Source organism: Siphateles boraxobius, unplaced genomic scaffold (assembly GCF_051911475.1).
Source record: "Siphateles boraxobius isolate OS27281-9 unplaced genomic scaffold, OSU_SipBor_1 130, whole genome shotgun sequence".
Taxonomy (NCBI): Eukaryota; Metazoa; Chordata; class Actinopteri; order Cypriniformes; family Leuciscidae; genus Siphateles; species Siphateles boraxobius.
In genome coordinates, this window is record NW_027508734.1 from 38,318,299 (window position 1) to 38,345,012 (window position 26,714).

General features: G+C 37.8%; 1 protein-coding gene across 1 annotated transcript in view; it reads left to right on the forward strand.

Moving 5' to 3' along the window:
* The first annotated feature begins 1,871 nt into the window (after window positions 1-1,871).
* Window positions 1,872-26,714, forward strand: part of kcnq1.1 (potassium voltage-gated channel, KQT-like subfamily, member 1.1) — a 36,169-nt gene continuing 11,326 nt past the window's right edge. Inside the window, exons 1-12 of the mRNA XM_077229350.1 lie at window positions 1,872-2,460; window positions 9,476-9,566; window positions 17,031-17,157; window positions 17,281-17,359; window positions 17,484-17,580; window positions 18,304-18,444; window positions 18,559-18,669; window positions 18,756-18,851; window positions 18,956-19,057; window positions 19,176-19,314; window positions 19,702-19,755; window positions 19,861-19,987. Of these exons, the coding sequence (XP_077085465.1) occupies window positions 2,186-2,460; window positions 9,476-9,566; window positions 17,031-17,157; window positions 17,281-17,359; window positions 17,484-17,580; window positions 18,304-18,444; window positions 18,559-18,669; window positions 18,756-18,851; window positions 18,956-19,057; window positions 19,176-19,314; window positions 19,702-19,755; window positions 19,861-19,987 (1,439 nt within the window). The 5' untranslated portion in view covers window positions 1,872-2,185. The remainder of the gene's footprint in view (window positions 2,461-9,475; window positions 9,567-17,030; window positions 17,158-17,280; window positions 17,360-17,483; window positions 17,581-18,303; window positions 18,445-18,558; window positions 18,670-18,755; window positions 18,852-18,955; window positions 19,058-19,175; window positions 19,315-19,701; window positions 19,756-19,860; window positions 19,988-26,714) is intronic.

Consider the following 26,714-nt stretch of genomic DNA (forward strand, 5'->3'; position numbering starts at 1 on the left):
GTTAGGCCTACAGACTAAGCTAGATTGGGAATTGTTTAGAGGAGCAGTCTTAACATCTTAATATGGACTATGCTTTTACTATCATTAAAAAATCCCTACCACATGCATCATCTTCTGCCTATTTTTCTAAAATGCTTCAACAGTGCTGCTCTGTCATCAACATGTTAAGCCCACCCTGACTTTTTTAATCATAGTTAGGACATGCAGAGCAAATTAAAATTGTCTAGTGGCATGTCTAAATTAGTAGGCTTAGCTATAACATTTTCCAATATTTCCCAATTTTAAATATTTTGAAAATACACTCGAATTCAGTATCTTTTAAAACTTTATTCCCCCATAACTAGTGATGGGGACGAGACCGCCTACGCCTATGCCGAGTCCGAGTCAAGACCGAGTCTTTGAAGAGGCGAGTCCGAGTCAAGACCGAGTCTTTGAAGAGGCGAGTCCGAGTCAAGACCGACTCTTTGAAGGAACAAGTCCGAGACGAGTCCGAGAAAGCAGAAATCGGTTTCGAGACCGGACTCGAGTCCGAGACTGGACTCGAGTACTACATCACTATGAGTTAGTGCAAAACACACAAGTTATGGTACCTTTAATGCCATGAAGGTGGTGATATCGCTTCTTTTGTAGCAGAAATAAACTGCTGCAGAAAAAGTTAGGTGCCAAGCAAAATGTATGGATTGCATTAAAGTATTGGAGTAAATAGTACATAAGCTACTTATTCAAAAATTTAGTAAAGTGGAGAGTAACAATCTCTAATATCTTTTATACTCAGTCAAACTACAAAGTAGCCAAAACTATACTTAAGTACTGTAATTACATTTACTCCAGCATTTTACACCACTGCCTCACAGTCATTCTTCTCATGCAACTTTGAAAAAGCACATACAGCAATTTCTAAATAGCATCCACAGGAAGAGATCATCAAGTTCTCTGACCTTATAGCAAGTCTGGTCATTGTCTGCACTCTGTAGTAGGCCTACTGAAAGTATTTGAGGATAAGCTATGTTCAGATGATCTCTGCCTTCATTTCTCTCTGGCCTATCTTAATATCTACTTGACAACAGTATCTGTCATCACTTCACTTCCATGTGACAGTATTTGAAACCTGCGTCTCAGTAAATCAATACCTTCCTGACATCTCAAGGGTGAGGCAGCAATTCAAGGTCATGTTGAATGAAACTGCACCTTTACCTTTGTTCAAACATACATGCCCGCTAACTTTTTTTTTTACTTGCTAAAGTTTTTTAAATGTTCATCTGGCTCTCAATCATTCCAATAATACCAAGAGTTTTGACTTTATTCTGACATCTGTATAAATGCCTAATATTTAAAACGGTCTATATATACATTTTATTATATAAAGCAGTCTATCTTTTTTCTACTTTTTGTCCATGTCTTTCTCCATCTTGTAGTACATATACATAATTATTAGATTCATATATAAAAAAATACGATGTTTTGTGCTTTTATTAGTTAAAGCTGGTATGTGGGTTTATCTGTAGTGAGCTTGGGGGGGGGTTATAAGTTTTATAAATGAACACATTTTTATTAGTAGCCTAACTCAGTTAATTGCATGACATAGCTGGTCATGTGATGTCAACATGGCGCTGCCCATGAGGGGGCGATCCACTCCATCTAGAATCTAGATTAGGCTACAACCCTTTATTCTATCTAGAAGACTAATTAATATTCATATTGTAATATCATATTTTTATATTATAAATTGTATATTTAAGATTAATTTTAGAATAGTATTTTTTTATTGCATTGAATTCCGTCTACAGAGACGCACTAGAATTATTCATACACTATATTGATATTGAGCATAATCCCTAATTTACCTTTGTTGGCGATGACATGTGCTTCCTGGTACGTCACTCACTGTTGAGTTAAGAGTATTTATGCATGTGGTAGACACAGTCAAGTGCTGCTGCTGATGCTTCAGTCCTTATGCTGCCGACTTCTCTGCCAGCTGCACTTCACTCTCAGATGCTGCTGTTCAACATGAAACACGAATGAAGCGATGCAAAAAGTGCTTTCTACATGTTTTACGCGCAAAAGAAGCAAGGAATAAAGACAACCTGGACCAAGTCAGCTGTCACTGCTGCCGTCACATCAGAAGTTTCTATAGTTTTAAACTGTGTGCAGAGATCAGGCGTGGAAGTCTCTACTCGGTAGCAGCATGACCTCTCCACCTCACAGTACAGCGTCAGAGCCATCATGGACTATTGGACCTGCAGAACTGGAGATGAACGAAAGTCCGCACATGCGAAATGACAGTGTGCACTTCGGCAGGACCTCAGTGATCACTCAGCGCCAGGCATCTCACCTCCATCCCCGCATGTCCGTGTACAGCGCAACCCGTCCCACACTCTCTAGGTCCTTCTTTCAAGGACGTGTATATAATTTCTTGGAGAGACCATCGGGTTGGAAATGCTTTGGGTATCATTTTACAGTGTGAGTATTTTATTCTCATTGTTACAGAGAATGAGAAATAGTCTACAACGCCATGCCATATTTTTAAATTAAGAAATAGCCTACGCCTATTTATGTTTAACATAATTTTACTGTTTTAAGAGGCACTTCTTCAAGTAAATGTTTGATAATAGTATTGCTGCAGTATTTAGTGCAGCACTTCAGTATACAAAAACTACATTTTATTAAATATATATTTCAAAATGAATTCATTGCACTGCAGTTTATTGCATTTATTTTCAACATAAAACTCCATGAAGTTTTCTTTTTTCTATTGAGGTTTTAAATATTAATATACTGGTGTATTAAGTGAAAACTAAAGAAAGTGAATGTGTTTGTAATACCAAAAAACTGCCAAAGCTTTTTTGACTTTGGAATGAATATACTTTATTGTCTACGTAATTGTTAGTAAATGTAAAATTACTTGAATTTTTATCAAATTCATTTATATTAAAGTATATGATAAGTTATGAAGGGGTCTTTATAAATTGTTTCCTTTATTTACATGGTTATACATTTGTTTTACAACCCCAGATCAGAAAAAGTTGGGACATTTTGTAAAATGCAATAAACTCAAGAATCTGCGATTTGTGAATTCTATTTAAACATTTTTTAAGTGACAAAAAGAACAAAGAAAAGTTTTCCAATGTTTTCACTGACCAACATAATTGTATTTTGTACAAATTTTGATTTTGATGGCTGCAACACACCCCAAAAAAGCTGGGACAGAGACATGTTTACCGCTGTGTCACTTCACCTTTCCTTTTAATTACACGTTTTAATTATTTGAGAGTTGAGGATACTAATTGTTGGAGTTTTGCTAGTGGAATATTTGCCCAATCTTGTCTGATACAAGACAGCCGCTCAACAGTCTGTGGTCATCGTTGCCTGATTCTCCTTTTCATAATGGGTCATACATTTTTCATAAGAGACATATCTGGACTGCAGTAAACAGGCACGCACATCCTTTCAATGGTGCAGAGTGTCTAGAAACTATTCAGTTTTAGCACGTGCAGAATGAGGCCTGGCATTGTCTTGCTTCCCAGGAAAGGTGTCATCTTTATGGCAGTTTTTGTCTCTGTACAATCCAAATATATGCCTCCATGTCATTGGTACCTTCACAATAATGCAAGTTACCCATGCCGTTTGTAATGATGCACCTCAATACCAGCACAGATGTTTGCTTTTGCACCTGTCGCTGGTGAAAGTCTGGTTGGTCCCTTTCGTCTTTGGGACTGAGAACCTGATGTCCATTTTTTTCCCAAAACAAGCTGAAACATGGACTCATCTGACCACAGCACACATTCCCACTGTCTTCTAGACCATCTGAGATGAGCTCAGGCCCAGAGAACTCGCCGGCATCTCCACATAGAACTGATATAAAGCTTTCTCCTTGCGTAACAGAGATTCAAGTGGCATTTCTTAATGCAGAGTCAGACTGTGTTCAGTGAAAACGGTTTTCCAAATCACTCCTGAGCACATGTGGCTGTATTTAACGGATTAGCATGATGGTATCTTGTGCAATGCCATCTGAGGGCTCAAAGGTCACTCACATTCAACAGAGGTCTACTGCCTTACCCAACACAGACTGAGATTTCTCTGGATTCCCTGAATCTTGTGACAATATTATGTATGGAAGATGATGAAAGACATAAATTCTTTGCAATCTTGCATTGAGAAATGTGATTTTTTTAATTGTTTGACAATTCTCTCATGATATTTGGCACAAAGTGATGAGCTATGATGACCCACTTTGCTTAAAAAGACTGAGAAGCACTTTTACACCCAAACATGATACCCTCAACTATTACCAATTCACCTGCTCATTGTGGACTGTTTCAAAAGAGTTGGATAATCTAATTTGGATAATCTTTTCACTTTTATTTGGTCTCTGTCCCAACTTTTTTGGGGTGTGTTGCAGCCATCAAATTCAAAATTTGATCATATTTACAAAATACAATTATGTTGGTCAGTGAAAACATTTGAAAACTTTTCTTTGTACTTTTGTCAATTAAAAACAAATTAAATAGAATTAACAAATCACAGATTCTTGATTTTAATGCATTTTACAAAATGTCCCAATTTTTTCTGATTTGGGGTTGTAGTATTATGTGCTACATCTATGAGGAATGTCCATAAATGACTGCATGCCTTAAGCCGGGTGCACACTGTACAATTTATAATAGTGCTTTAAGACTGTTGCTTGTCAGACTGTACAAACGTTATCCCTCCTGTAAGCCATGTCACACAGTAGGATCTCAGTTGTCATTCATGTCAGACTGTACAGCAGTCAAGACCCATAAAAAAAAATGGAAGAAGACATAAGAATACTCGTCCGGAGTTTTACAACATCAATCAGTGATGCGTTCATTGACTGTGAGCTGCTTTTACATGCGGGATAGAAATCGTGGCTAGCAAAAAAAAACAATCTCTAGCTTTAATTTGGATCTAGCTTGTCTTGAAAAGAAAAATGGAAAAAAACGAAGATGATGTGTGTGTGGAGCAAGTGGTGGTTTGTTGTTGTCTCAGTAATTGCGTCATCAGGTTCTGCACTCATATTGTTTTTTGATTTGATGGTTGTCATAAGAGTAGCCACTCTCAGATTTTGGCCTAGGATCAGAAGAATATTTTAGGATTTTCAACAATTGTCTCAGACGGCCAAATCGTGGCCAAAATCATACCGTGTGAATCTGGCTTTAGAGAGCAATGTGCTTGTAGTTCTGAACTAAAGAGATGAAATCACATGAGTAGCCTACTCATTACATGAATACTGGTGAGGTGATAAACACTCACACAGTGACCTCAACACTTGGTACATGAAACACAGCAAGTTCCTGAAATTCAAACAGTAGAGCATAATCCTTGGAACGCACGAAATGACACAAAAGGTGTACTTTAAATTCAATGTAAGTTGCTTTGAATAAGTGGTCAAACAATGCAATTATATTAATTAATCATGCCCTATTGCATGATATTGTCACAGTTATGCTTGGTTTCGGTTTCCTTTTTTATCAGTTGTTTTAATCACCTGTTTGCCTGTGTCGCTTTGTTCCTCTTTTCCCGCCATAGTCAGTTTCCAATGGATATTCATGTAATCATCACAGCTGTTCATTATTTAGTTCATCACCATGCGTATTAAAGTTCCTCACCTTCACTCATTCTTTTTTCCAGTATTGTTTATGTATGGCACACTGTCTCTAGTTGTTGGCTTATGTTTAATATAGACTCTCGTTATTTGTACCTTCCTCTTCATCATTGGACTTAAACTGTGACAGAGTGAAGAGGGAAAATGGAACTTAACCATTTTATTTAAACTTAAAGGGACAATGTGTGGTTTTTTAGGTATTTTATTATCTAAAATCAATATTTTTATTCATAAATATGTCCTCAATGGTGTACAAATACCTCTGCCAATGATCTGACTTATCCTCATACACAAAGAATTTATTATCTTTATATACATGTGACGGGTAGGTCCACGGAGGCGTTCCGCCATTTTGAAAAACTATCATGGCAGAGAGGGACAAAAAGTACTAGGCCAACGCGTTTCCACAACGCGGTTTCGTTCGTTTCGAGGAAGTGCTATTAGAAGACATCCTGTCATAGCTTTTTGGCACATAACAGCTACCGTAGATGCAACACGCATTTGAAAAAGCGAGGCGCTGGAGAGCACAATTCGTTTGAATGCAAAATACAATTTCACCGCTAGATGGGAGAAATTCCTACACAATGTCCCTTTAAAAACTGCATTAATCTACCTAACTTACATTTCTTGTTGGTTTGGTTTAACCTAGATTCGACACAAGTCAGAGAGTTATGTCCTTATCCCAATTATCTCTCCAAGCCTTGCTTTATGTACTACACTTTACTAAAAATAAAGTAAAAGCTGAAAGTCCATAAAATAAAAACAATCAGATTATGTTGTTTTATAAAAGCAGCTTTGAGATGCATTAGTTGAGCTTCTGTAAACGGCTATAATTTTGTAATAGTAGCCTAAGTAAATAAAATAAAAAACTCAAAATGAAGTAAATCAATCTTTGGCTGTATGGCTTTGTCTAGTATTAACTGATCTAAGAATCATTATTACAGTGTAATGAATAAAAAGGATCCTTTGCAGCAGTATGTAGCTGTTTTGTAATTGTCAAAACGACTCAACTCATTGGGACCTTTCATGGTCTATATCTCTAGCAGGAGAGGAGGTGATAGCGGGCAGCTAAACTTGGCTGCAGAGGTGACTGTTCAGCAGGGGCCCTGTGGGTTTGGTAACCCTGTGACTCAGTGGTGTTGGGCAGAGATGCCAAGAGAACATTGGAATCTGAGTGTGAGGGTGTCAGATGCTGCATCACTGTACAAAAACTGTAAAAGATTGTGGATCATTTAAATGATACTTTGGTTTAATGTGTTTGTAAGAATGATGAGCATGAGGTTGAGGGTTGGAGGTTAGTCTGTAATTAACTGGTGGCTTGTCATGTAGCATATGCACTTTATTCAAAGTGATTTACGGTGTACTAATATTGTGATGGTCCCTATGGAGCAAATTGAGGTTAATTGCCTCGCTTAAGGGCACAACTGGACTCTCCGGGCTCCTCAGTGCATAATTCATCCCCACCAGTTGCTTTGCTAGCGTATGGCCTTGAGCACTAGTCGACCACTTGACCACACTGTATTCTGCAGCAGGAAATTGAGGAGTCTCGCCTAAATACGGAAGTGTTATGGAAGCGTGTGTGTAGGAGGCAGGGTATGTAAGCCAAGAATGTGCAAATACTTATCACTGCTTCAAAGACTGCAAATATGATAGGCACTTATCGTCAAAGTGTGAACCTTGTTTGTGAACGTGCACATGCTGTTGGAAAAACTGAATTTGTGCTCCATACATTTTTATTATTTTCTGCCCAGCAATGTACGTAAATGAAATGCCTCTCCTGTAATCTTTACTACACATCTATCTATCTATCTATCTATCTATCTATCTATCTATCTATCTATCTATCTATCTATCTATCTATCTATCTATCTATCTATCTATCTATCTATTTGTTTCATACTGGCAAACCTCAAGGCTTTTTAAACAATTCAAAACTTTGACAAACTTGACAAACTTTAATGTTTACAAAATACTTTAACTTGACAAACTTTAACTTGACAAACTTTAATGTTCTGGTTCAAAATGATATTTCTTTGAAATTCACTTCAAGAATTCCTGTAGCTGAAACAGCAGAGTTTTAAAAAATGGGTTTGCTATCCCTTGAATGCATTATAAGTAACTTATCTATCTGCCCAATATTTAAGATGCAGTGTTCAAAGTAACTCATCTTCCTTACACTCAAGTTCGGATTGCAATTCTGCATCCTGTTTGCTTCTTCAATTCAAATGATAATAGAACTGATTTGGAATTTAAAAGGCATTCTGAATTTGATTCTGAATGCTCCACAATTCTGATAAATACTAGTTTGCAGAACACTACTACAGCTACATACCAGAGACACCAGTAAAGAGGCAAATATTTATAGGGATTCCAAATATAATTTATCAAAACTGTTTGAATATTATAAATTTGAGTGGTTTCTGCAGGTATGAATAGTTACAATTGCCTCATGCAAATTTGATTCTGTTTAGCCCCAGTCATCAAAATACGATTTCTCATTGCCCTGATTATTTTCTATTTATTTGATCTCTAATTGCTGTGAGCTGTGCTGTGTTTATTATCCCTGACTAACCACTGCGGATTGGCAGATCAATTATTTGTTGCATTGTACAGTAGCCTGTGGCATGTTTATTGACATGTAACTTCTCTCACAGACTGCTTGCGGCAGGTTCAAGGTCATTCAGCAGTAATAATTGCATAATAAGATAGATATTTGTCAGGCAGCCATCGGTTATGTTTGTATGTTTACTTACTTCTCTGGTCCCTCCCTCTGAATTTGTGATGACAGGGAACAGCTGGGCACTGTTTGTCTGGCAGCTGGGTTTCATACCTCTTGGTGTTTCATTTTTATTGTTAATGCAGTCAGACTGATGAATTATTGAGCTGATAGAGCAGTTGTAATGGGTTAAGCATCACTGCCAAAAACAAACACGGAGAAATAGCTGTTGCTACATATTAGCGATGTGCATTTCAGAGAAGATTAAAACACATTTTTAATTACAAGATTAAATGTATTCCTAATTAAATCAATAGATGACTTTCACACCTGATGTACCAAAAAACTGTCTTTGTCTTCTCCTTCATATGCTGTTGGAAATTATGATTACTTTATTGTGGCAATTATGATTACTAAATTATGATTAATACAAGTTTAAAGCACATGAGAATATACTATTTGCATAGTTGTCTCTCTTTTTTCTCCAAAATAACTTTTTTTTTGTCTCAGAAGTTACAACTTTGTTGGTTTAGACTGAGAGTATACACAACACATGATGACCGTGCTGTGATGTGTTTAATCTACATTATTACTGTAGATTCTGAAAAGGTTTAGAAACTGAACCCTTTTTAGAATATATTTTTGGCATGTTCTGATTTCTTTGAACAGACAAAACAAAACAATTTTTTTTTATTAGTACTTATAGAGCACATATTAATGCCTTTTTCTGCATGACCTTAATCTACAACCCTTAATCTATACCCCATACCTATACTTAACATTTTGATAAATATCAATAAGCAGTAATTAAAAGTTTATTTAGGCAAAAGTTGTAGTTAATTGGTTAAGAATGTAGTTGCGAATTGCACCCTAAACTAAAGAGGGACGAAGAAAGTATCTATTGATTTTTTTTTTTAAATACATTTAAAAACAAAAAAAATCTCACTATCATCTGCTGATTTTCTCATGGGGACCAAAAATGTCCCCACGAGGACAATATTTTTGATACTGACATCTTTGTGGGGGCATTTTGTCCCCATAACATAGGGTTTAATAGGACCAGACACACACACACACACATTTTAGTATTTAAATGTTAAAATGGCATATTGACATTTCTTCCTCTCCCCCTGCAGATTCCTCATTGTGCTTTCTTGCCTGATCCTCAGTGTGCTGTCCACCATTGATGAGTATCAAACACTGGCTAATACAACACTATTCTGGGCGGTGAGTCCCACTGCTTTAGACTTACAGTGTTAAAAAAATGTTTTATATGAAACTAAATTATTGTGCTGCTTTTTAAGGTTTATAATACCTGGTGGCCTTGGACAATTGATTAAAATGTCTGTTTTCTGACCTGTAAACAGGCATATTGCATGTGGAAATATTGCCAACTTTGACTGGACATATGTCATTGAGGCTATGGACCTTTGACACAAATGATAGCTATTGTTTTTGAAGATGATATAGATTTTATGTTCAAATTTAACATAGCCTCTTGGTGTAGCTCATTGTTTAGCTTGTTCTCCGTAGTGTTCTTTGCCCTTGGTTTTATCCAGCAGAGGGCAGCAGTTCATCATTTTGCATGTTCCATTTGATGCAGTGGCTTTACATTTTTTGCCCCATCTAATGTAGAAAAAAAAACACACATTATTTCTGTTCATTTCTATAGCAAGTTCAAAGACAAAGAAAAAAACCATTTAATACAATGGAGCCAATCATTTTAGCAGTGGTTAATGCCTTTATTGCTTTATAATTATATATATATATATATATATATATATATATATATATATATATATATATATATATATATATATATATATATATAGAAGAACTCTTCCAAAAATTTAAACTGTCATCATTTACTCACCTTTTTATCTGTGGAACACAAGATCCAAAAAGCACAGTAACTATCCGTGTGCCCTATTCCAGGTCTTCTGAGATCATATGTTTTAAGGACGAGTTGCTATTCACTGATAATCTTGCTCTTTGCCATTCAAAACTGGCTAATCCAAGGAGAAAGGGGAGGTGAAATGCAGATTTAAATGTGCAAAAGTGAGTGAGATTTTCTTGGGCAGCCCTCCTTACACTCCTCGCTTTAAGTACTAACACTGCCTTAATGAATTCAAGGCCTGATAACTCTCTCAGCAAACAGATACTGCAAAAGTCCATATCACACAGGCAGCTCAATTCACAGAAGATGAAGGTGTTCTGTTGTCTAGAATGGCAGCTTGAGCTGGCGTTCTCAAATCATTCCGTTTACTTTGTTCAATAATCCATAGCAGTGTTTCTGCTAAGCATTAATTGCTTCAGGCCTTGTTAGCGCATCTGAGGCTTTGTTTTGATCAATATTCAGATCACAGCCTGTCGAGTAATTAATGTGCTCGCCGAAGCATTTTCTCCTGACAGAGGCTATGTTAAATATGAACATAATCAATACCATCCTCAAAAACAATAGATAGCATTTTTGTCGAAGGTCCAGAGCCTCAATGCCATATGTGCATATTAGCCAATGCTCCCCATGCAATATGCCTGTTTGCAAGCTTAGGCTGCCTGTTAACAGGTCGAGGAACAGAGACAAAAGAGAATCAATTGTCTAAGGATGGCAGAAAAAGGAGAAAGGGAGGGATAGAGATTATAACCCAATGACTGCATGTCAGATGTCAATCCGACCACCGGGTAATGGGATTAAATCTATGCTTCATGTTCATTAAATTGTTCATTAGTCTAGGGTTTGATGCAGAAAAGGCCCTTTCGGATTAGCTATCCGGCTACTGCAGTCCTGAGCTTAACCAAGCTTACAACAGGTGTTGTCTGTAGTGACTTAAAAAACAATCATCCGAAATCAAATAGCATACTTTTAGCATGGGTAGATACTACAGTCACTTGAGGGAGCAGGATGTTCTCACAGGAAGTAGAACACTCCAATCACCATGTCATCCCTACCCCCCACGTTCACACCCTATTTTAATGAGGCACGGCCCTCTACATTGCGTCTCACAGCTGTTGAGGCAAACAAAAGCAGACTTGCCCCTTTCTACAGCTTTTCAAGACAAACTGCTCGCGAAACCATGGTCAAAATTGATGATTTGTTTACAGCACATAAGATGTTTATGGGTCACAAACATATAAGCATAACATATAAACATAAAAAAAATCTAGTATTTAATCACATGTACCAAGTTCTTTGTGATATAGTCTTTGTTTTCATGTGGGAAATTTCATATGGTGTTACCACATAATTATTGGTAACACTTTATAATACTGTTCCATCATAAATGAATAACTACAAAGGAATAAATGAGTAATGCAATATTAACATTCTAGTAACTACTATACAAGAAACACAGATTAATATTTAGTAATAGTAGCGCTCAGTTGAATGAGTTAGATCACTATAATTAGCTAATCAGTAACTACTATTTTTTTCATACCTCACAGAGGACTACTAACAATACAGATTCAAAATTAATGTGAATAATGCATAATGTATAATTAATTCTGAAGTAAAAACTTTAGAAGCAGTTACTATCCAAAACGTTACAAAAACCTCTAAATCTTACATTGACTTCAGTCAATATTAAGGAGTGATCAGGATTTTCACTTTAGAATACTGATACAAATTATTAGTAATTTCTTCTGAAGGATTTGGTGATACTTGAGTCATTACTAGTGGCTTACCATGATCAATTAAGCATAAATTATGCATTATTCACATTGATTATGAACCTGTATATAGTAGTTATCTGAGAGAAATTAAATAATAGTAGTTTTTATTGATTAGTTAATAGTAAACTACTGCATTCAACTGAGCAGTGTTATGGATTTGTTAATCATAGTTAATTGTTACTATTAGAATGTTAATATTGCGTTCCTCATTTGTTCCTGTGTTGTTATTCATTAAAGACTGAACAATGTTCTAACGTGTTATCTAATTATTATTTATCCTTTTAAATATATTTTTTCATTGTAAAAAAAATAATCACGTTTTTTTTTTGTGAACCCTCAACATAAAAAAAGTCAAATCATCAGATATTTTAACCGATTTATTGATTTTGACACAGTTTACAAGGATCCTCTCTTTGATATAATTTCTGTTTGTTGAACCACATGACTTTGATTTAACGGACAAAGAGGTTTTGTATATTAATTAGCAGTGGAGCATTTTGTTGGGAAATAAAATTATTGGCTTTCTTGATTTATGACACCAGAACAGTGCAAGCCCCAAAATAAATATTAATAAAATAAATTTGAATTCAGAAATTAAAAAAAAAATTACACATTTAATTTTTTTATGTATTTTTGAACAAATCACTAGATAAAATGCATAATTTACCCCCTTTCTACTGGTATAGCAGAGGTAGGATATCATGGTTAAGATCCCAAAATTCTCTTCTTTTTTTACTTTGAGTAGGTGCTTATGTAAATTAAGCTAAAGCTTATCAGGCAAATCTTACTAAGTGCAAATTAATCATTAACTTAGATCAATTGTTCAACACTTTTTCCAGTGTCAGCCATTAATAGTCTTGATAGGCCCTGTTAATCTATATTAGCATGACATTATTTCACTGTGAGCAAGGAGATCTACTCCACATTAGCACCACTTACAGTAACACACATGCTGCTGACACGTATTAACTGAGGCTATTCTGTGAAGAGAAAAACTACTGTGCTTGTCACACTTCTGGGGTGAAGCCTCCGAGGTTGATCATTACCTGCCCAGCAGTGGTAGGCGACAGAAGTCACACAGGACGTTACGCCACACACGGGTGCTGGAAGTCACACAGGACACTAGACTGACTCGACACCACACGCACTGAGAAATCCCTCACCCGAGGATTCTGATCTCACATGCTTCCCTGTCCCCCAAAAAGTGTCATAGCTGTCACCAAACGTCCTCCATATGCTAAGTGTGCTAACACATCCTCAAGCTCAGTCTCTAGGTGTTGCGAGGACAGTAGTCCTGCCACGGGGTGCTAACTCCTTCTCCAGGCAATTATCAGTTACAGATATAACCCTCCCCTAATTAGACAGAACACAGATGTCTCTCTCTTTGTCAGTGTTAACCAAGGCCCACCATGAATGGCTAATAAAACTGAAAACGAACAAAAGCCTCTATAATGATGAAATGTTTTCTATTTGAAAGCACCATGAATATGTAATGAGCATTTATTGCTGTATTTTAACAATTTGCTGTAATGTTTTAACCCTGGTTCAAAAGAGCTTTTGGGCTTTTTGTGATTCGAGCAGCTAACAGAAACTAAGCATTATCCAGTGCATTTTAGCTTTCTAAAAGCACATTTTTGTGATTATTTGCGTGAAGGAATATTCACTGTTATGAGGTGAACCCACACAGTTTTAAATGTTCATTTCTAACGCTGTGGTGCTCAGAGTGTTTGGACAAATCAACTGTATCTCATTTGCACTGATAAGACACTGCATCTAGTCAGTTACCCTCCCTCAACACAGTAGCTAATGCCTTTCTGTTGTGTGTGACAGCATGTAAAGGCCTGTCACACACAATTATTACAGATAAAACTGTGTACCTTTTCAAACAATGTTTTAATGTGTAACGTTTCAGTCAGAATAGTTAAATAGTTCACCCAAAAATGAAAATGATGTTAGCAGTTACTCACCCTCATGTCGTTCCAAACCTAAATGAGTTTCTTTCTTCTGTTGAACACAAAAGAAGATATTTTAAAGAATGTTGGTAACCAGACAGTTGACGGCACCCATTGACTTCCGTAGTATTTTTTTCATATAGGTTTGGAACAACATGAGGGTTAGTAAGTAATGACATTTGTGTTCCGAAGATGAACAAAAGTCTTACGGCTTGGAACGACAATTAGGGTGAGTAATTGATGAAAGAATTTTAATATTTGAGTGAAATAGCCCTTTAACTTCTTTCTTAAGTAGATTTTTGTGAATCTGGACCCTGGTCTTTAATAATGTTCTCAAAATGTTAGCACAAACACATTATTCATACATCGTTCATGAAACATTTTATTTGGACGGTTATGTAAAGTTCTTTTTTTATTGTTTCTGAACATACAAAAGAAATGTTTCCCCCATAATGTTGGCAAAAAAAAATAAAAATAAGAAATACATGAGTTCTTTGAGTTCTTCTGTGGAACATAAATTGTGGGGTGGGGGTTATCCACATTCTTTAGAATATTATCTTTTGTGTTCTGCAGAAGAAAGAAATTCATACAGGTTTGGAACAACATGATGCCAGAATTTTCATTTGTGGGTGAACTATCCCTTTAAAACACATTAGTTCCTTTCAAATTCCCACTTTCACACCAACAATATATTTCTTTTCAATAGGGGTTAGTTAATGCTATTATTTATTATCAGACTTCAAGTGTTTGCTTTGGCTAGAGCACAAAAGGCTGGAGCAGAAAAAGTCACTCAATGCCAAATCACATGCTTCATAGTAAGTCCATTTTTAATATTTAATGTAATCTTATAAGATTGAGGACAAGGGTCAACTGACCCTTGCTGTTATTACAGTGAACCCTTCCTCTGCTCACCCATAGCGACCGCATTCCAGCTGCGTTTTGGATGGGATATCTGATTGCCATGGTAACTGAGAGAGGCCCTTGCATCTGGGGTCCTGTTTCCTCTCTCCCTATACAACCCCTCCCCAAAACTGATCCCATGGCCTCTGTCGCCCACTGGCCGTCGACCCAGACCTTTCATTTGCCAGCTGGTCAGTGTGATCACAAGCCTAGATTTAATTAGATAGCACAGAGAAACCCGGAGCACGGAGACAACAAAATGTGCCTTGCTAATCTGACATGTAGTTAGAATGTCTGAAAACATTTTTTTTTTTACTTTTTTTTTTAAATATTCTAAATAGTATAAGGGTAGCTTTAAGATTAGGGGTTAGTGTATTGCATCAAATTATTAACCATTTGATACAATATTAGTATATTGTATCAAATTGTTAAGTACATAGTGTCAGTAATGGGTTGAGGCAGGATCTAATCGCATGCGGTTATTTAATCAATAAATGAAACAAAACACAGGAAACAACCACTTGCGTTTTGGCCGTTCATTTACACAACAACGTCGTTTTGGGTGCCTGAAAAGGCAAACTTTTGAATACGGATTTCAGAGTGCAAGTTTTTGAAAACGGTCTCCTTGTAAACAAATAAAAAAACGTGGATCTCTGAAAACTATGATGTCATGCACATGCGTGTTCAATCTATAGTGTTTCATCGCCATCTTATGGCTTGGCGGCAGAATACAGCGTTTTAGTCGTTTTCGCGGATCCGTGGGAATGGGGATCGTTTTGACAATGGTGTCGTTTGTACGCAGAAAACTCAAAGGAAAAACTTCTCTGTTTTAAGCATATTGTTGTCGTGTAAACGTACCCTAAAACAAAAATAGAGCTATATATACACAGGGAAAACCATAGGACTGAACAAGATAACTAACAACACACAGGTGAGACACATGAGGGCAAATCAAAAACCATGGCAGCAGAAAAGCATGAACAAAGAAAAACAGATTTTTTTTAAGGCCATATATTATAGCTGATTATTGTTCCTAAAATATTCCTAAAACAATGTTAAATTGTATTTGACATTGTAGACAGTGAGTTGGCCTACTTTCAGTCTAGTTGTGTGCAGCCTCTTTCCTGTGCTGTGACCTCTGCTCGTTCGACTCACTTTTTCCACCTCTCATGTTCTGTCTGTTCCCACAGGATAGGGCAGTGCCTGTAATTTCATTTCATTTTGGAGGCGCTTTAGACAGGCTAGGCAAGCGAACTGGCCGGCTCTGTGCCAGGATCCGTCCCTAGGCAGCTGACCAAGCTCCTTCTTAGCCTCTTCTCAGACCTGGATCCAGCTCTCCAGACTGCTTATGTGACAGAGGGCTTCACGGCCAGCCTCATAACTCATACATGTCTGGTTCCTCGCAGCTCTCAAAGGGCCTGCGCTCAGCGGACTCTCAGCCTTCTTTTGTTTTCTTCTCTTTAAGCAGGAGACAAGGGCAACTGCTGTTGTTGGCCATGACCATGAACCACCCGTGTGTGTTTTCACACAACCCTGTGTCAGGGCTGTGAATTCTTAATATGCATCTGTTACATGCATCCCATGTATACTATTATTGTGCTTTATGCATTGCAAACTACATTCCAAATGATGCATGGCCAAATAATTTATAATCTTTTGTCCCAAGCAAACTACAAATATGGTGAATTCAATGGATTCTTTGTCCATAGAGCTGTCATTATATATCTCGGTCATGGGATTGCAGCATCAAGTTGCAATAGGTGCACAGAGAACAGTGGAGGATTTTGTTCTAGACATACCTCATAAATATTTTAAAAGGCAATATATTGCTCATGAGGAATATCTATCCAAGGAGCTCCACAATGACAGCCATTCTCATTTTCCACACAATAAAGCTTTATTGTTAAATCCATTCTCAAAGCAGACATCTCATTGCTCAAATAAATTACTTCTCTATACTTACAGAGTTGTATTATAGCACAGAATTTTACATTATGTCTCAGTCGAATCAATTAGCTCTTTATACTTACATTGTTATGTTCTAGTAAATCTCACATTATGTTTCAGCTAAATCATTTCTCATTGTCATGAGCACATAATATCACTATGATATGCTTTTAGTGCTCTTTTGTGTAAGCAGAGTGTGTCTGTCTCTTTCATTCTGCAGGAATTTGTGCTGGTAGTGTTCTTTGGTGTGGAGTACGTGGTACGTCTGTGGTCAGCAGGATGCCGGAGTAAATATGTGGGAATTCTGGGCAGGCTTCGCTTTGCTCGAAAGCCCATCTCTGTTATTGGTGAGTGTGTGAGTGAATTTTCTAAATGCCCTATTTTGTATTTTCTGGTGCATTCATAAAAGTAGTGTTGTTTTAAACTTCTGTTGTTGCTATTGACATGTTTGCTTGTTTTTATTTTTCTAGACCTGATTGTGGTGGTGGCCTCCATTATTGTATTGGTAGTTGGCTCTAATGGTCAGGTTTTTGCCACCTCTGCTGTAAGGTAAGGTTAATGTTTTAATATACAAGTCACTGAAGTCTCTTTGTCCCTTGTGGTACAGGATTAAGCAGGCTTAGATGTACTGTAACTTTCCTGTATTGAAGTCATGACATGATGTTGTTTACAGAGGAGTCCGCTTCCTTCAGATCTTGCGAATGCTGCATGTGGATCGACAGGGAGGAACCTGGCGGCTGCTTGGATCAGTGGTCTTCCTACATCGACAGGTGAAGCATATGCCTTTTCATATTTAACGTTTTGTACTGCGGAAGTAAAAATTACTGCATGAAATTTCTACAGAGGTACTCAGGAGACTGAAGCAAATATTATTTTTGCATTTCCATTTGCTCCAAAAGAAGAAGAAAAAAGAAAAGAAAAAAAACTCATCGATGAAGAAAAATTATAGGGACATGCATGACAGTCAGGAGAAAAAAGATTTACAGTTACCTCGTTGCATAAGTGTTTTTTTTATAGTTTAAATTAGTGTAGGAATCGGTGAAATTTCACACTCTTAAAAATAAATTAATCTTAACTGTTTAATCTTCATTTGAACAGTCACAATATTGATTTAGTAAACGCTGATAATGCTAAATAGCGGCAAGAAACGTCTTTCTGTTGAGTTAAAAAAAAAACATAAGCTACTATTATGATTCATTGACAAATGAGCCATTTTTAGTGAATCAAAAGCATACCAGTGAAGCACGATTCTGAAAATAAATGGCTCTTTTGAGTCATTATTATTTGAATAAATATATCAGAATGAACACACTGCAGCATTAGCAGAGATAGCACTTCATAATGAAATGTGAATGTGTATGCAAAATAATTGAAATAAAACTGAATCAGGACATTTCTACCCAGCACTAGGGCTGCAAACACATAATTGAAGAATCTTTATTTTTAAGATGGTAATAAAAGTGAAAGTTTTAGTGAGTGTTCTCTCTTTCTAGGAACTGATCACAACTCTATATATCGGATTCCTTGGGCTCATCTTCTCTTCTTACTTCGTGTATCTGGCAGAGAAGGATGCAGTGGATGATAGAGGTTTCACAGAGTTTAGCAGCTATGCTGATGCACTGTGGTGGGGTGTGGTAGGTAGATCTCCACCCATACCTTTCACTGACACAATGGATAATTGAAGGCATACTGGATCAAGTTGAGTAATGGGTGTTGCATGTCAATGTCTTTTCTGTACATATGCTCAGGTGACAGTAACCACTATTGGCTACGGAGACAAGGTCCCTCAGACCTGGATAGGGAAGACCATTGCATCATGTTTCTCTGTCTTTGCTATCTCCTTCTTTGCCCTCCCTGCTGTAAGTTACAGAGATTTAATAGCCATAGCAATTGTTTCTTGCACAGCAGGCAAGTGTATGAGAAGAATGATAGTATTTCCCCACAGGGAATCCTAGGCTCTGGTTTTGCTCTGAAGGTACAGCAGAAACAGAGGCAAAAACACTTCAACAGGCAAATTCCTGCAGCTGCATGTCTGATACAGGTGTGCTTAACTGTTGCATATAAATGTAATGTTGCTTATTAGTTGTAAGTCACGAGGATAGTCAGACCTTCCAGAATTATGTTTCTTTTGTTCTCATGATAAAGGCATCCTGGAGGTGTTTTGCCTTAGAGAACCCTGACTCTGCCACCTACAAGTTATTTGTGAAGAAGAACCTCAACAACTCATGGTCTAGCCCTAAATTAAAGGTAGGCCTACGTACTTAAAGATGCTTGCACAGATGGACTGGACATAATTTTAATGTGCTTTCAAACTGTAATACCAGAAAAAAGAGGTAACGTTTTTGTCGATTTTTACTTCGGACAGATGAAGATGAGGAGGAAAATTAAGAGTAATGACAGGGATGATGGGCTGAGTTCTCCCACCGTACCATCCATAACCTATGATTCCTTAGATGATGGAAGGGACGGCGGACAAGATTCAGTGAGCAGTATTCAACAGTCAGGTATTACCAACCATTAACTAAGCACTGTTGACCTTTTCTACCTCTTTTCGTTTTTTACACCTTTCACATCTCTCCTCTGATATCTTTTATTTCACCTCTCCATTCTCACAGAAGGGTCAAACACACTCAGAAGATTTTAGTGTCTGTCTTTTCTGTACTCACTTGCTATCTAGGCTACTATTCCTTATACCTGCCTGTTTTAATTGTTCCTTTTTTTACAGACAAATGTCTAATATTGACTCTTTAAATAAACAATATGGTATTTTGTTTGTTTAAATATGCATGTCTATCACACTATCATTTCTTAGCATGAAATAAAAGGTACACACGTGGTTTGATTTGAAATATGCTGTGTGAAAGCATCAAGCTTGATCTCTCTCATCACAGAACGGGTGCCATCCTGGAACTCTCTGTCCTCTTTCCAGTTTTCTACACCTCCAGGTGGGTAACAAAACAAGTGGAAACTGGAATTAAATGTAATGCGTTTTCCATTGGAATGACAGGACACTCTCAGTCTGAAATGATGTGTGTGTTTTCTGTCTTTAGTGAAAAAGCCTGGGATTTTCGAGTTGTCATCTCGGCCCACACTCCAGAGGTGTAGCAGCATCGCAGATGATATGGAGACTGAGCTGGAGCGAGAGATTTCGCTCGTTCCAGTCACTCATGTGTCTCAGTGAGTAAGAACGCACCATTTTTAGTGCAATTTAAACTGAGTCTACCTGCTGACCGTAGACAGCAGACAGTCAATTATTTAAGTTTCAGTAAATTTCCACTACTTATAATCTTTCCAAACTCTTCCAGATGGCATGCGATATCGGATGGATGGGTAATTAAAAAAGTGTTAGCTTGATGGCGTCAGAGTTAGCACACTCCTGCAGTTCACAATATCGCTTCTGTAAATACAAACGGGGCCTAATCATCCTGCTAATCTTTGCAGCCACTGAATTCCAAGTTCAAATCTTTAAAACACTTTTAACACATATGCGCCATCTCTGCTGGAACAGATCTCAGCTTTCTGAGCCCACCCACATCAAGTGAAAACATGGTTAGAAGAAGTGCACAGTGTATATTTCTGAGCCCCAAAGCATTCCCATGAAGAGTGGTTATGTTGCAGGTTGTGTTTTGCCTGTGAGGGGGTCATTATCAGAATCTCTTTGCCCCATTAGCTGGTCAGCATGTGGAACAGCACAGAGCCTGTGTATACTGCAAAACATTTACTTACGCAGGCAATGGAGCGATCCCTTCTCTGAATAATCTAATGAACCATGTCTCTGTTGGGGGTTTACAGTCCATTAGATTATCAAGAGTGTCCCTTACCATTTGTGATGGGATCCACCACTCTTCAGCATCTAACCGTAGGCCTCTATTACACTCTAAATTATGTGGAATACAAAGCATTCCAAACTTTTATTTATTTTGAGAACCACAAGAGGGCAGTGGAGGTTTTTTTGTAGACCAAACCCTTCTCCTGTCAGATTAAAGCATATGTTTCTCTTGGCATACACTGGCAAAATCATACTAATTCTGCTTTAATGTGTATTATACAGGTGATGTAGAAAGACAAATGCAGAAAAAAACTATGCACTTGCGTTGTGTTCATATTGTATTGAACACTGTATTTTCTGCTATTGAGGTGGGATACGGTTAAGATTATGGTCAAATTTGGTGGTATGGTTAGGCTTAAGGGTGGGTTACTGTGTAAAGTGAGGGTCAACAGTGTCATACAGAAATTAATTACAGCTGCAATTTCATGCAGGTATTTTTTTAAATATAAGTACAATGCAGAAAATGTGCACAATAAGTGCACTGTATCAAATGATTAATTCAAATGTAAGTACACAGTAGTTAAAGACACATATAAAGTGGGATCAAAAGTATATTTTTAAACACAATCTGGGAGATATCGTAGACTAGGTTTAGTTTTCTTCTCACTTGCACTATTCTTGTGTATTTATATTGACTTTGATAGGGCTGAAGTGATAATATTAATCTCAGAATTGATACAAGTACCAAGTTGCTTGTGCACTGAGATTAATGTAATCATCTGGAAAAATGTAGGTGTTTTCCACCAACGCAACTTAAAAGAGATTTTAAAATTTAATTAGCTAGATCTAATATTTTTTGAGTCTTAAGTATGATTCCTCTCTAAATCCTCATTCTTAGGAGACATATTGCATCTCCTCTACAATGGAGCCTTGTCACTACAAGCTTTCATTTGATCTTTGAAGTTTAATGAGCTTTCATTCGCCTCACACTGAGATGCAATGGCAACAGCTGGCTTTCTCTCTCTCTCTCTCTCTCTCTCTCTCTCTCTCTCTCTCTCTCTCTCTCTCTCTCTCTCTCTCTCTCCCTCCCTCTCTCTCTTTCTTGTCCTGCTCAGTGTGGGTGTGAGTGCATGTTTATTTGTTTATGTCCAGCAGAGCAGGGTGGGGACTCAAAATGTCCAGAACCATAACGCCCTCTCCTCTCCTCTCGGCTCATCTCTTCTCCTCTTACTCCTTCTCATCTCCTCTCCTCTCCTCTCCCTTGGGACGTTTGTCCTGCTCTGACCTTTGACCCAGGCTGTTAACTCAAGAGGTAGGAGAGGCACAAAAGCCTCCTCGTGCCTGCAGCTGACACAGTTCGGCTGCATTGGGGGTGGGGGAAGAACAATGCCACAGAAACATATCTCTGACCGCTGCGCTCCTAACACACACACACATACACAAACACACATACACACACACTGGAGGATATCGACACTACCTACACACTTTTATCTATTAAACCTTGATAAAGAACAGGACTGTTTCTGCCACAGTGAGATGTTGTAAAATGTTGTCATTTCAAACCTCTTGAAGTGTCTTGAATCAAGCCATTTGGTATATCTTTCATATCAAATACAAAGGCGCCTTTGGCAGCTGCCTGGATCAAAGAAAATAAACTCCCGTCCAAAGCGACACAGGTATAAAGATGAAATCAAAGCAAACGCAGGTGCGTCTGAAAGTGCCCATTTGTACTCGCACGTATCTGCTGTTGCAGTCTTGTAGGGCTGTGGTGTGAGGTTTACCAAAGGAGACCCGGGCTGAAAAGATTGATTTATTCTCAGTAAACAGAGAAGGACTTCTAGTGGCGGAGGCCAAGCCAGGCCGTCTACACTGGTGCAGAGACAAAGAGCCATTGTCTGCAGCTCTACACACGCCGACAATAGCCTGATTGACAAGCGGCCCTAGTCGTAATGGGCTTCTGGGCTAAAGAACGCAAAAGTGACTTTTGTTAGAAACACCCTTGTCTTCCAGATCAATAATCTCCATGCTGGCAATTTCACAGAAATGTTATATGTATGTTATATACATATTTTTCTAAGAGCTAAACATACTACTATACTATTTATTTTTGAGTGTCACTTTTACTCAAAAGGTATTTTTGATTCAGCATATACATTTATGGAAATATTTCCCCAGTCCAAAAAGCATACAGCCTCACGTTCGCCTGTTAGAAGTGAGTAAATGTATGTGATTTGGAGTGTTTGGCGGAGTGTAAGGCGTGCTGAATGGGACAGAAACATTGGCTCACTAATGCCTCTTCAGCGCGGCTTGCCAGCACAAGTTTCTTTATCTTGCCCGTCACGGCCCCTTTTCTTCCCCCCTTAACAGTAATTGTGTTTCGTTACAGTGTGTTAGAGCTAACGAGGGACATGGAGCGAGAGTCAGCCAAGCAGTGAAAGACAGACAGAGAGAGAGGAAGAGTTGCTCAGCAAGAAAGAACACATCCCAGATGATTCTCTCATTTGCTGTCAGACCAAGAGCCCAGCAAGACTCTCTGTAGAAGTTTGTAACAGAACACTGCAGACGGTGAACTTGACAACTATTCAGACAAATTCCTGTGAGCAGCGGATGCCAGCAACAGTGCTTTAAAAAAAAAAATCTGTTTAACTTTATGGATAGTTCACCACCCAAAGAAAATTTATGATAATAATAATAATAATTTACTCACCCTCATGTCGTTCCAAACCTGTTTGACTTATGAATAAAAAAGTGGAGGTTTTCACAGTAATGCCATAGAAGAACCATTTTTGGTTCCCCAAAGAACCTTTCTGTGAAAGGTTTCATTTTTTCTTCTTTGTTCTTTGTTCTTCAGGGAACCATAGATGCCAATACCTTTACTTTTAAGAGTGTACTTTCTTTTGCTTACACACACAAACAAATATTTTTTTTTATTTGTACATACAGTATAATGAAATTCAATGGGGTCAAGTGTTGTTGTGGACCCAACTGACTTCGATTGTATGTGCAAAAACAGTTGAAACATTCTTTAAAATATCTACTATAATGTTCCACAGTAGACAGAAAGACAGAAAGTTTTGGAACGACACAAGGGTGAGTAAATGATGACAGAATTATTTTGCATCAACAGTCCCTTCAAAATTGCAGTTTTATCTACTGCTTAAAGCAGCATTTTCAAATTCAAAAATCACAAATAATACATTTGTTGTCTTGTCTATGAGCACAAATATTTCCGTCTCACTTTGTGAAATTAATATCAATGTGCCATATCAGGTTTCTTTCAGAGGGCCCGGCTAAGTTAGTGACTTTGTTAGCTGGCAACATGATATGACAAAAGGCACTGAGGCCCCTGGTGATGTATAAGGACTTGCACTGAAATGAACGCTGTCAGTTTCTTTGCTGCTGTAATGTTTAGGATCATATGAGGCCACAAGTTTGGGACATAAGCCATTTAGTCATGGTGTATAGCAGCGGAGGACTCAATGTCAGAGTGAATGCTACATCCCTGTGTGTCACTCCTCATAAGGACATTTAATACTCTCTGTATTTGCCTGGCGCTTTGATGCTCGGGATGAAAGAGATCTTTGCTTGGCTGAAGCCAGAGGAACCCCTGCTGTGTGTGTATGAGCATCTTGTGCACGCACGTCTTTGTGTGCACATGTGTGTGTGATGGCTTCTGGCCAACAGTCCAGACTCCAGCCGGGGTCTTTACCCCAGTGTACAATGTCCAGCCGCTGGTCAGCGATTATCGGTCATTACTGCCTCAGTGGCCTTTATCTCAGCTGACCACTTATTAAAATGTAATTTAGGTATTTGAGCTCAAGGGGGAAGATGAAGCTGATATTTGAGATAATGTCCTGTACGAAGCAGCAGAGCCCTCTAAAGCTTGTGGTTCTCAGTTCGTGGCTAATCAGAGCGCTTCCCCTCCTCTTCCACAGAGCTATTCTTAGACACACAGAGCCCCCATGAGCCTTTTAGTGCCATAGTGCCACAATCCTGCAGCCTGTGGCGCAACACCGCCACACAAAGGTCTTCATCCTTTGACTCGCTGAGACGAGTCACAAGAGTGCACATGGCCTCAGTGGGGGACTTTGTGGTAATTGACATGTGTTTGTGATTTATCATATGATGTAACAAAACATTGGGGAGGTTTTGAGTATGCTGGCCGTTTCTTTTGGATAATTGAGTTGTAAGTTATATCATGCAGTTAAAGTCTCTGAACTTTCAATAGCTGGTCCCACTATAATTAATTGCTGCTTTTTAAAATAAAAAGCAGTTTATGTTTTTTTTAAAATAAGTCTCTAATCCTCACAAACACAGCATTTATTTGGTCAAAAATGTAATTAATTCCTGTGATGACAAAGCTGAATTGTCAGCATCATTACTTTAGTCTTCAGTGTCACATGATCCTTCAGAAATCATTCTAATATGCTGATTTAGCAGTCAAGAAACTTTCTTATTATCAATGTTGAAAATGGTTGTTCTACTTAATAAATAAATATTTACTGTCACTTTTAATTTCATTGAATACATCCTTGATGAATAAAAGTATTAATTTCTTTATAAAAATCATACTGACCCCAAACAGTAGCATGTCATGTAAGAAACTTATAATGTAAGAAACTAAACGCCTCTAAAAAAAATAAAAATTAATTAAATCAAATCAAATTTACAACCTGTAGTTTTTGAACCCTTTGTATGCCTGAAGTTAAAACGCTGAAAACATACAAAGAATGGAAAAATAGATTATACAATGGATTATTGTATGGATTATATCTCTTAATCGTCATCTTTCTGTAATTTTGCATGCTCTCATTTTATAGTCACACAACTGTCTGATTGAGTTTGTCTTTTTGCAGTACCATGGAGGCCATGTTGGTGTGAAAGAGAGAGAGAGAGAGAGAGAGAGAGAGAGAGAGAGAGAGAGAGAGAGAGAGAGAGAGAGAGAGAGAGAGAGAGAGAGAGAGAGAGAGTGTGTGTATATGGATGCTTTTTAGTGATAAGATTAGAGTGAAGCCCGGTGATTGTCATGCTTCCTGTTTATCTACATTTGATTACACTCAGATTAGCTGAGGCCCTTTAGAGGGAGGTCAAATAACAGACACTTTTTCCCACCTAAAACACAAAAACACCCTAGATAAAATGCCTCTAAATTTCATATCACCCTTGCAGTTTCCGTTATTTTATGCTGCTTTATATAAGACCTAATCTAGTCAATAATATATCCTTTCTGAAGCTTCTCCTTCCCCTCTGAATTCTTGCTATCCATCCCCAGAATCAAATCAGTGTAGCTCTAATCAATACAAAAGATGCTGCACATGTTGCCCTAAGGAGCGGTCGCTGACCTCGGATCAGGTGTTCTCTCATCTAGCCTCCACTAATGAGTGTTAGTAGATGCACAGAAGGGTTGATGTCATTTTCCAGACGAGATCACCTCCTCAGACCAAATGTTGTTGAACACACCCTGTTAGAGTTAAATGGAGGTGGGGAGTTAGACCCTTAGGCCTGAAGTGTTGATGTACTAACGGCATGTTTATTTCCTGTCCCATGATGTACTTCTTTGATCTTTATTTGGTGCGGTTAGGATGGCTTTTGTCACAAATTTGACATCACTTGCTATTTACGTGGACAAAGCACGCAAACTCGGGCTTGTCTTTTGATTATTAAAAACGTCACAAAATGGGTTGATTTTGGGGTTACAATAGATTTAATTTATAGTCGTTAATATGTCGGTGGCCTCCCTTGAAGGGATAGTTCAGCCAAAAATGAAAATTGTTACCCTCAACCTCATATTCCAAACTTGTATTATATATTTTGACAAATGTCTCAGTGTTTGTCCAAGCAATGAAAGTCAGTGCGGTCTAATGTTTTTTGAACCTCATTAACTTTTACTGTCTGGACAGAAAACGAGTAAAAAATAAAACATTCTTCAAAAATGGTGCTGATTAGACAAACTACTCTTGTCATTGGTGGCCCTCCAGTGGATATGCAGTTACTTTCACATCTGGCTTCTTCTGTTAGCAGACTCAACAAAAAAAAAATTTGGGAACGGAAGAGAGACTTGCAGTCTGCCTTCGGGAGAAAGAAGACCTCATATGATCGCCTCCTTTTCTCTTTCTCTCTCTATCTGTCGGT